The sequence below is a fragment of the Saccopteryx leptura genome, chromosome 1 (genome assembly GCF_036850995.1).
Source record: "Saccopteryx leptura isolate mSacLep1 chromosome 1, mSacLep1_pri_phased_curated, whole genome shotgun sequence".
Classification (NCBI taxonomy): domain Eukaryota; kingdom Metazoa; phylum Chordata; class Mammalia; order Chiroptera; family Emballonuridae; genus Saccopteryx; species Saccopteryx leptura.
The window spans coordinates 10386108-10397166 of record NC_089503.1 but is presented as its reverse complement, the minus strand read 5'-3'; the positions used below and the strand labels follow the sequence as shown (position 1 = coordinate 10397166).

At 50.5% G+C, this 11059-nt stretch overlaps 1 protein-coding gene across 1 annotated transcript; it reads right to left on the bottom strand.

Moving 5' to 3' along the window:
• Positions 1–9194: 9194 nt before the first annotated feature.
• LOC136387896 (mammaglobin-A-like) lies at positions 9195–10803 on the bottom strand. The gene is made up of 3 exons (XM_066360007.1): positions 10749–10803; positions 10204–10391; positions 9195–9240 (listed from the first exon to the last, which is right to left on the bottom strand). The coding sequence occupies exons 1-3, from the start codon at positions 10801–10803 to the stop codon at positions 9202–9204; spliced, it is 282 nt and encodes a 93-aa protein (XP_066216104.1). The 3' UTR covers positions 9195–9201.
• Positions 10804–11059: the final 256 nt, after the last annotated feature.

Here is an 11059-nt window from a genome sequence, read left to right as displayed (position 1 = left end):
AGCATCACCCCCTGGTGGGCAGAGCGTCGCCCCCTGGTGGGCGTGCTGGGTGGATCCCTGTCGGGCGCATGCAGGAGTCTGTCTGACTGTCTCTCCCCATTTCCAGCTTCAGAAAAATACAAAAAAAAAAAAAAACCACACACACACACAGACAAGGAGACAGCAATGTTCCCTCATGGTGTCCCGAACTAGCACAACCAATACTTTCGCAAGTCTCCGCTGGGAACGGTGGAGGATGAGAAAATAAACACAGAAAGAAAAGGATGGGATGAGGAGGACCCATTGCCAAGCTGATGGCTGGCAAGAGTGATCCTCCACCCTCAAAATGCCTTATTTATAGGACAAAAAGCAAAGTTAAGCAAATAAAGGAGATCTCTGATACAATGTCACATTTCCAAGAGAACCCAAGAATTCTCCCAAGTACAGAAAACAGCCCACCCAGCATAACATCTTAACTTCACAAAACAAAGGGTATAAAGAAAACTGCCTCCAGTCTCTCTGAGGGACATGGGGGATGGGAAGAGTAGAAACCATCAGTATCACAGCTAACGTGGGGGTGTGGGGAAGGCCGTGGAAATTGCCCTTACCAACTGAAACAATCAGAGGTTGTGGGGAAGAGCTGAGCCCTTTGATACATAACTGAGCAAGTGAAGTGGGGGATGGGCAGCAAGGACCCTGTCAGCTTACACTCTTTTTTTTTTTTTTTTGTATTATTCTGAAGCTGGAAATGGGGAGAGACAGTCAGACAGACTCCCGCATGCACCCGACTGGGATCCACCCAGCATACCAACCAAGGGCGACGCTCTGCCCCTCTGGGGCGTCGCTCTGCTGCGACCAGAGCCACTCTAGCACCTGGGGCAGAGGCCAAGGAGCCATCCCCAGCGCCCGGGCCATCCTTGCTCCAATGGAGCCTCGGCCGCGGGAGGGGAAGAGAGAGACAGAGAGGAAGGGGGGGGGGGTGGAGAAGCAAATGGGTGCCTCTCCTATGTGCCCTGGCCGGAAATCGAACCCGGGTCCCCCCCGCACGCCAGGCCGACGCTCTACCGCTGAGCCAACCGGCCAGGGCCAGCTTACAGTCTTCACATCATGGGGCAGAGATAGGAGGAATGTGGGAACCAGACAAAGACAGTCATCAGTCCTCTGCGGGAGGCACCAGGGATAGATGTTCCCCTTGACGTTCCAGAGCCAGCATGGCCTCCTGACACTGTGATTTCAGCAGAGGTTACAGATTTTACACTTTGTCCTTCGCACCTGGAGAAAAGCACCTCACTAATGACACCAAGTTTGTGGCTGTGTCACAGCAGCCCCTGGAAGCCAACTATGATCTGTGATGTATCCGTCATCTGAGTCAGCTGCCTCATTGGACGGGGCCCATTAGCCTGGATGGGCTCATGGAAGAGGAGTAGGTGGGGAGACACTGTGCTCCTCTGACGTGTTCCTCCTGCAGTAAGTGTGGATGGTGAGCATGGAGCTGTCCCCATGGGAGATAGAGGCCCGTGTCCGGGGCTTTAGGGAGACCCTGCGGGAGGAAGCGGTAGCTGGGGTGGAGGTGAGCAATGCGCATGTGCAGAGTGCAGGCAGTAAGCGAAGGTTGAACCCTACATATTCACTACAAGTGGAGAAGTGGACAGAGATCATGTCACACAGGGCCATCCTGGAATTGACCCCGGGGTGGGGTGAAAACCGAGTAGGGTTTGTGCTGACAATAAGGGCGCAGTAGCAGCGATGCTGCCTGGTGGGAACCATGTGACTGCTGTCAGGCTGCGGTCTCCGCAGTCCCCGCCCCAGAGCAGGACATTCTCGTGCTTTTACCCTCACCGCCCCCCCCCCCCCGCCCGGCTCCTGAGCCCGTGTTCCCGCCGGGACCCCTGCACTCAGGCAGCTGTGGTCCCTGGACGCTGGTCTCCCTACTTTACTCCTGACACCACCCACAGGCCGCTTCATGATGAAACTACCCAACTCAAGCCAGAGACTGTTGGATAAAACAAGACAGGCAGCAAAATGCAGGAAAGAAATTTATTGAAGCAAGACGTTGAAACCTTCACGTTGTCCGGGAGTTCAGGTCATCAATGAACGACAGGAACTCACAAAGAAGATTGCTAAGTCTATAAGGCACATTCCACCAATAATTTTTGCTGAAATAGGAAAAAAAGAATAGAAACATCAGTCATGAAGCCACTGCAGAAGCCATGTTAACACAGACTGTTGTTCACAACCCAGATGTGGAAGAAACTGCAACCAGCAAAGGGAAATGGAGGCACCAGGCAGGTAGCCGTGCGTGTGGGGAATTCAATAGTCCTGGTCCAGTCTGCACAGACCGTGCGAGTCAGGAGAGAACCATGTCCACACCCCGCAGATAAACCCTGCGTGTCCCCAGAGAAGGGCTCAGGTCTCTAGTGGAGCGAGGAGGAGGCTCAGGAGTTGGGCAGAGCAGCCGGGTGTCCTTTCTCTGAGTCCCAGCACTGAGGACTCCACTTGTCACTGAACAAGGACACAGGGCTGAGCTACGAAAATGATGCGAGAGGGATTGTGGGCCATTCTGCCTGCAGATGTCCTGCCTCCAGGAGTGGACATTCCCCACACAGCACACAGAATTCCCGCACTGAAAATCCAATTATTGAGGACATTTGTGTGAAACCTGACTTAATTCCGGGGTGGACGAGCTGAGAGACACGTTTACATCTGTGTGATCTCTCCATGAGGACATGATTGAAGTGTTTCAGCTCCACACGGGGCTGCAGAGGACACAGGGAGGGTCGCGGCCCCCTGGCTGGGAAACATGGGGTGAGGTACAGGAGTGGCCTCGGCTCTGTGAGAGATGACAGAGCCCCCAGCAGCCACCCCTGACAGAGGGCGGGGCCGGCTCTCTCCCTCTCGCTGTGTCCCCTTCTCCCTCCCAATCCTCCCGTGAGAGTCCCAGGGACTGTGCCACTGGGTGAGGGGCCCATCCTGCTGGGGCAACCGTCTCTGACCCTGCCCCATCACACCCTGTGGGCCTGGCTGTCCCTCTCCTCAGGACACTGTGGGGAGCCTGCTGCCCAGGGAGGTGACCTGAGAAGGACAGACATGCCCAACGCTGTGTGCAGCCTTAGTCCAGCTCAGCAGGTGTCACGTTATCATGGACCTGCTGTGCACGGGCCACTCGATTAGAGGTGAGCAGAGGGGCAGCTGCCTTCACACCCTGTGTCCCCAGAGCAGGACCCTGACCGACACCCTGGTGGTGCAGTTGAGCAGCAGCCGCTATGCAGAAAGGAGAAAGAAATTACCGCAAATGTTCCAACTCTCAATTTGCGAAATACGGAGATCGTATCAATGCATTCCTTCACTTTCAGGGAGGCCTGGACAGCTTCTGCTGGTGCATCATATTTCCACAGACTGATATCGAAAAAAATGGGAAGACTCCAAAAGAGATCGACCGCACCCTTAACAATGGCTGGACAAGCCTTTGCATTTGCTGGACAGAACAAGACAAACAGTTGATATAAGTAAAGTCACTTTTCCTCATAGCTCCTGACCGTAGAACTGGACAGGAACCCCTGGAGGTTTAAGGTACCATCCTTTCATTGTGCCAAGGAAAATGCAAAATCCTGCAAGTCGTGACTCTCTCAAAATCCCAGAGCTGGCCGCAGAGCCCGGTCCGGAAAGCAAGTTGGCCAATCCCTAGCTCAGGTTTATCCTTTGTCAAGTACACATGGGATTTTCCAGGACTCTCCTGCTTTGCTGAAATCCACACTCCCTAGATGTCAAAAATTAAGGTTTCCCTGTCAATACAGTGACACCTTCTTTACTCTTCATGGGGGGGGGGGGGGGGACGGAGGTGTTAGTAATGAGTCTTTCATGAGTGGCAGAGTCAGAGCTTACCAGAGATCAGAGAAAGGAGACTAAATCCAGAGAGGATTGAGAAAAAGTATTAAATATTGAAAGATAACCTGACCAGGCGGTGGCACAGTAGATAGAGCATCAGACTGGGATGCGGAGGACCCAGGTTCGAGACCCCGAGGTCGCCACCTTGAGTGCGGGCTCATCTCGTTTGAACAAAAGCTCATCAGCTTACACTCAAGGTCGCTGGCTCGAGAAAGGGGTTAGTCGCTCTACTGAAGGCCCGCAGTCAAGGCACATATGAGAAAGCAATAAATGAACAACTAAGGTGTCGCAACGAAAAACTGATGAAAATGCTTCTCATCTCTCTCCGTTCCAGTCTGTCTATCCCATTCTATCCCTCTCTCTGACTCTCTCTGTCTCTGTAAAAAATATATATATATATTGATATATATATATTGAAAGACAGTTTTTGGAGGCTAAACTATAGGATTATGTTATTGGACGAAGACAAGTGAAAAGCTTCTGAAAAAAGGACTCTATGAGTTTCACACATCTGGAATTATGCACATGTCATGATGGCTCTTGTGTTCTGCACTGATGTACAGAAGTCCTTAGAGAAGGTGGGAGGTGGGAACTGGGGCTTACTACCGACCCCACTGGAATGGTGCTGAGACCTGAAGTGATCACATTCTCTGGTCTAGATTCCCCACCCCTCCCCCAAGTCTTCGCAACCACCTGCAGCCCAGAATGTGCCCTACCAGGCTCTGATCTGACTGGATCCGACAGCAGCTACGCAGAGATGGTGAGAGGGTCAGATCAGAGGCTACAGGGAAAAACAGGAGGAGGTTCAGAAAAGCAGATGAAAGAGAACAACTCAAAAGGACTTGGGTTCGTGTCGAGGGCGTGAAGACTTGCCAAAGTATTATTAAATGCAGGGCCAGAATGAGCCGAGTAATGTAGCAGTTGCCGCCCTCACGATGACACGAGATCTCCAAATCCCGGCCGGACGCCTAGAGAACGAGCAGAACGTGTTGACTGGCTGAGGGCTGCCATTTCTCAGAGCTCACGGGAAGATTGATCATTCGGACACTCAGAGAACATCGGCTCTTCCTGAACTGAGAACTCTGCAACAGCCCCTCCAGCCTGCACATCGTATGAGTCTGAATCCAGGAGTTCACGGGCCATAGACTCAACCAGCACCTAAAAGACCCAGGGAAGCAGAACATCTGATAGAACCTGAAGCTGCCTCTGAGACACGTCATCTCACTGCTCTGTCAGAGCCACTCTGGGCGGCAGCTGTGAAAAGCAAGGACAAGAGGAGACTTGGAGAGATCAAGCATTTGTTCAAGGTCACAGCGCTGCTGAGTGGCAGAGTCATGAGTCTCAACCAGGTTACATTACATCATGCTGCTCTGACACGTAGACCACAGACAGGGATGAGGATTCCGATGGAGAACTCTGAACACACTGTGCAATGATGTCTGAGAAATTTCCGGATCATTGGAATTGATACAATGAGCCCTGGCTTTAGGGGGCTAGTCCACAAGTGGTGGGAAAGGTTTGGATTCTGATCTGCTCACCCCCCTCCCATAATAAGTCACCTAGCTGAGAGAAAGTACTTACCCAGGCTGATGGTACTCACATTAGACATGATACTCACCCTCATAGCAGCAAAAGGCCAGAGTGACCAGCAGGACACACAACACTGGCTTCATGGTGGACTTTGCTTTGAGTTCAGCTCTAGAACACTGAGCAATTAGGAGCTGGACTCAGCAGCCTGCAGAGCCCGGGGTTATTTATACCCAGTGAGCCTCACTGGTCCTGCCCACAAAGGATGTGGCAGGTCACCAAGCCTGGCTTCCATACCTTCCATCCTGATTGAGGAATGATGCCTCCAGCCATGACCAGATGCTCCATGGAAACACGGGGAAGGCATGGCCAGTTCTGAGGAAGACATGAGGACTCAGTGTGGTCGCAGAGGAGCATTCTGAAGAGCCACTCAGGAAGGGGACAATCGTGACAGCAGGAAATGTTAGAAGCTGGGGTCCCAAGGGAAGGCAGAGGGAAGAGAAGACACCATCAGGCAGGTGGCCTGTAGGGACAGGAGCCTGTGTTACCCTGAAAAACAGCCTTGCCTGGTGGAGGAGAGGAGGCTTTGTGACAGGAAGGCCGGACAGGCCGAGTCAGGAGGGTCCCCATTCTTCTCTGGGAGCCCTGGGGGCGGGTGGGTGGGAGAGACCCAGCTGGACACTGTGCCCCCGGGCTTTCCTGCTCTGTTTCAGATCTCAGGTCAATGTCACATCTGTTTTTCAAAATTGTTTACTTCCACAAAATAATAAAAAGAAATAAATAAATACAAAAAAATTAAGAGTGTTGGGACGAATGAATTTTTGTGCAGATGTAATTGGTACACCCTCTAAAGAAACGGCCTGGATTCCCTCAAAAATTAAAAACAGGCCCTGGCCGGTTGGTTAGCGGTAGAGTGTCGGCCTGGTGTGCGGGGGACCCGGGTTCGATTCCCAGCCAGGGAACATAGGAGAAGAGCCCATTTTGCTTCTCCACCCGCCCCCTCCTCCCTCTCTGTCTCTCTCTTCCCCTCCCACAGCCAGGGCTCCATTGGATCAAAGATGGCCTGGGCGCTGGGGATGGCTCCTTGGCCTCTGCCTCAGGCACTAGAGTGGCTCTGGTCGCGGCAGAGCGACGTCCCCTGGTGGGCAGAGTGGAGCCCCTGGTGGGCATGCCGGGTGGATCCCGGTCGGGCACATGCGGGAGTCTGTCTGACTGTCTCTCCCCGTTTCCAGCTTCAGAAAAATACAAAAAAAAAATTAAAATCAAAATTACAGTGTGACGGGTCAAGCACAGCACCGAGGTCACGGGCAGGGTCTCCAACACTTGCACACTCATTTATCGCAGCACAACTCACAATAACTAAGAGCTGGAAGCAGCCCTCGTGACCACGGACAGAAGAATGCGTAAACAGGGAGCAGAGTACAGCACACAGATAATGGGATATTGCCTTTATCCCACACGATAAGGTAGGAAATCTGTCATGTGCTACACAGGGTGACCGTCGGGGACACTACACTACATGACATAAGCCAGTCACAAAAAGACAATGTGGGATTCCTACTCATGAGAAGACTCATAGAAAAAGAGAATACGGCGGTGATTTCCTGAAGCTTTGGTGGGTGGTATAATGATCAGTAAAATAAAGTCACCAAAGTCACTGTGAACTGATGCATTCCCTTGTCAGACCGAGTATAGGTCCTTTGAGTCCCAAATTATCTGGCACTAATAACAGCAGTAATTAAACATGTAGTAATGTTGTTCATTGCTAACTATGGTCAGACAATGTGCAAAGATAGCTTAACATATTTAAACATTGCTACAAATCAATAAGCTATTACATTTCCCATCTTAACAGTTGAGTCACCTAACTTTCAGAAAGTAAGTTGGCTCAACCTTGTAGTTTGGAGGCCGCTAGGTGGCGCTCAGTCACCAATGATCAGGATAAAGTACCCGGTGCAACCCAGTGGGGGTGTCTGCTGGTGGGGACGGGTAACAGGCAATGGAGGAGGTGACAGAGAAGTTACAACAATGTAAGTAATAAGTCGAACAGAATGAATCACTTTATCAGCAAAGGCAAATAACAGACTGGATCCAACAAACTGTCAGGGAGGAAACTTTCCAGAGTGCTAACACCGTGTGCCTCTGAATTGGCACTGCTTCCACTGGGGTTGCTCTTAGTTAACATAAAATGGTTACTTTCCTATCACTTAAAATACAGGGTTTTTAAATTACGTGTATGCACTGTTCTCGGGACTTTACTATCCTAACTACTGGATATTGGAGCTAAGGGTACGGGAGGGTGTTAGGCAGGGATAGGTGTTCTCCATCCCAACACAGGGTCTCTGAACTCCTGTCCTCAGCGGGATGAGCTGGTGACCCGTGTCCTGTGGCTGCTGTTGAAATCCCAGGGCTCCTCTAGTCAAGTCTCTAACTGGTCAGCAGGTGCATGGGGGATGGACACATCAGACCTCACCTCTGGGTCGTGATAACCCTGTATACACTGCTCACAAAAATTAGGGGATCAGGGGACGTGCAGATACTCCAGTACTTTCAGCCTTCTGTATAGTGCATTTTCATCAACAAAATAAAAGTTGGTTTTGCATCTCATTTGCGTAATCCAGCAACTTTCTTTCACTTGTCAGTTACTTTTCTGATGTTCTTGTTTAATAAAAAAAAAAATCAAATGCTTCTTTTATCACCTCATTTTGAATATCCTTAGTTTTTGTGAGCACTGTAGTGTTGAAGTATATGTACCATCTGGTGACACTGGTTCCCCTGTCCCACCTTCCCTGTCAAAAACATCCTTCTTCCATTTGGTAAAGACAGACAGGTGTACCCTTCATAATGCTAGCAATTAGTCCAGGTGCTCTTTCTGACACAACATGGTGACATCCTGGGTGACAGGGACCCATGCTGGTGTGAGCAGAGGGTGCTCGTCACCCACCCCTGGTGTCAGGATGGTGGGGACGGGCCACAGTGAGGAGAGCTGAGTCCGAGTTAAAATCACTCACTTTGCTTCTTTCCCAGGGAATTCCAACCTCACTGCTGGTTGGTCACTGTGGGAATGAAAGGATGGACCACACTGCCCCCTGCAGGGCCATGACCAGGCACAGTCACACAGTTGAAGGAGGGACCAAAGATATCTCTAATTAGTGTAAATTAATTTCTAGTGAAATTTTTAAAATTCAAAACTGAGGCCACACACCAATTTTCAAATCAAGACAGGACTGAGCCCTGCTTTGCCTGAGTCACCTCTGTCCCTGGCTCTGTTCCCCTCCCTGCCCCTCAGGTCAGGGACACAGAGCTCCCAGAGAGGAGCCTGGCCGTAGTAAGCACGGTGTGCTGAGGACACAGGGACAGAGGTAAATCCAGGAAGCTGAGCAGACGCCCCCCTCGGACCTGAGCGCCCACAATACCAGGTGGTCCTGGGAGGTGGTCTGATGAAGGGAGAACGTGCTTTTTCACGGAAAGGAGCCTCATTGGGCAGCAAATTCTGAGAGACAGAATGAGTTTCCAATTCCCGACCTTCCACCCACGTCTTATGGAATGAGGATTGTTTACTGGCGTGTGCACATGTGAGCAACGCGTGTGTGATTGCATCTCTCTAATACCTCTGCATTAATCAGCCACCAAAGAAGAACATTAGTTTTGCAGATATTTTATTGAAGGGAAAATGTATGTGAGGATTCAGCAACTGTCTTGTAGTCTGTAGATCAGAAGACAGAAAAGGGTGCTAAGTCGTGGTTTCTACCCATCGTCCGTCGGTTTCTGATCATTCTCCATAGTGTGAGCCAAAGGTCTGGTGGAAACTTAATATCTAGCACACCAAAAACTATTGTATACTGCATCCTGAAAAACAAAACACAGTCATCACTTACATTTCGTGCTTCTTACAAAGGACAGTCCTGGAAAACTAACGTTTCCTCTCTTGTTTCCCTGGATTGGACCACGCCCAGCGGCAGAGAGCTGGTGGTGGAGGTAACATCGGAATTCTGTGCTGTGTCCTCCCGCTCAGGAGACCTCTGCTGATGCCAGAGGGGCCGGGGCTTCCAGCACTTCCCCAGCGGGGATCCTTTCATCAGAAGACTCTTAGTGATGAACACTTTTATCTTTGTGCTGTGGCAATACTGTCAACACTTACCCTGGAATGTTTACATGTTACCATAGGGTAGGGTGTGAATACTACAATGAAAGTAAACGGTACCTGATGGAATTTAAAAGAATATTTCAATGTTTAACTACTGAGTTTGGTTTTCATCAACGACATCACCCATGGGGAGTCCATAGCCATGGTCTCCACTTCTCACTCGTGGGACTGAATGAATGGTCAAGAAAGTCAATCACTAACACCTGCAGACTTGAGTGCGTTTCACCGCATTACAGATTGCCTTGGAAGATGGAAGAAACATCCTCAAATGCAATTTTCAAGGCTCTTTTGAAAAATCTTTAAAACGGTTTACATTTCTTTTAATGAACAAAATGATACTTTTGCCAATCACTCTTACGAGTGACGGTCCTCTTGAGACTCGGGGTCTCTTCAGCCGAGGGGAAGGGAAGCCTTTGCCCAAACACCCTTTTCCCTCTCGCCTTTCCAGTAATCACTCACTAGAGACTCCACAAAGTGCACAGGCTCCCCAACACCAGCTTGGATGGCTTTCCTGGTGTCAGAGTACTCCCACTCACCAACAATAAAATTCCCAGAAATAAAGTAAAACACAAACAACTCTTGCTTTGAATAAATTAGTGATGAACTTCATGCCTGCTTGTTCCTGTCCAGTGCTTTAAAAGCGGTTAAGGAGAAACCAGACTCACCACCATCACTTTGACATTGTCCCGAGTTGCCTGATCCTGGTTCATAAGGCATTGTTTCATTTCCGTTAAGGCCTTTTCAGTTTCTTCCCCCGCTATGAACCGTTGAAATTTTTCTATGAACTGCTCTGGGGACACATTAACATCAATTGTATCCTTGATCACCTCATCCATCACTTTGCAGCCAGGACCTGGAAGGAAAGGGTGCAAAAGCTGCTCCGTCACAGAGGCATGAACTCCTTGTTGGGCAGCCCTGATGCTTGTCCTTCTCCCACATCCCAGCTGCACGTCCATTCAGAAAGATGGCGGGGAATGGTCTGAGTCCTCGGACAGTAACTCAGGATCTGGGTATTCTTTAAGCCCTCACAAACTCCTTCCTTGTTACACACACACACACACACGCACGCACACACACACACACACACACACACACACACACAACTACAAACTAGAGAAGTGAGATGCCCTGTCCTGGGGTGAGGGGAGCAGAGATCTCCCACAGCGGCCCTGACAACAAGCCCCCCGAGCCCCGCCCCGTGCGGACTCACCTGCGTAGCAGTAAGAGGGGAGGGCAGCGAGCACGAGGACTGGGAGCAGCTTCATGGTCCGGCAGCGGCTCTGGCTGGTCACTGCGGTGTGGCAGGAAAGAAGGATCTCACTTTGGAGGTGAGTGCCCAGAACTCCTCCTTTTATTCTCCAGGAGGCCACCTTGACCCCTCCCATGGATGAACGAATAAGTCACCAGACACACCTGGCACTGACCCAGGAAAGGACCGTGGAAATCCACCAGAACCCACCAGTCTGTGCTCTGTGTGAAGAAATCAAGGAGGCAGAACTTTGGAAACCCTCAAAATTTTTG

Bases quoted from the DNA above. Each gene is read 5' to 3' on its own strand.
- LOC136387896 (XM_066360007.1), bottom strand. From the start codon at position 10,803: ATGAAGCTGCTCCCAGTCCTCGTGCTCGCTGCCCTCCCCTCTTACTGC. The intron at 10,392-10,748 runs GTGAGTCCGCAC...CTTTCCTTCCAG, and splicing joins CCCCTCTTACTGCTACGCAG to GTCCTGGCTGCAAAGTGATG. The intron at 9,241-10,203 runs GTGAGTCTGGTT...TTTGTTTTTCAG, and splicing joins ACAATGTCAAAGTGATGGTG to GATGCAGTATACAATAGTTT.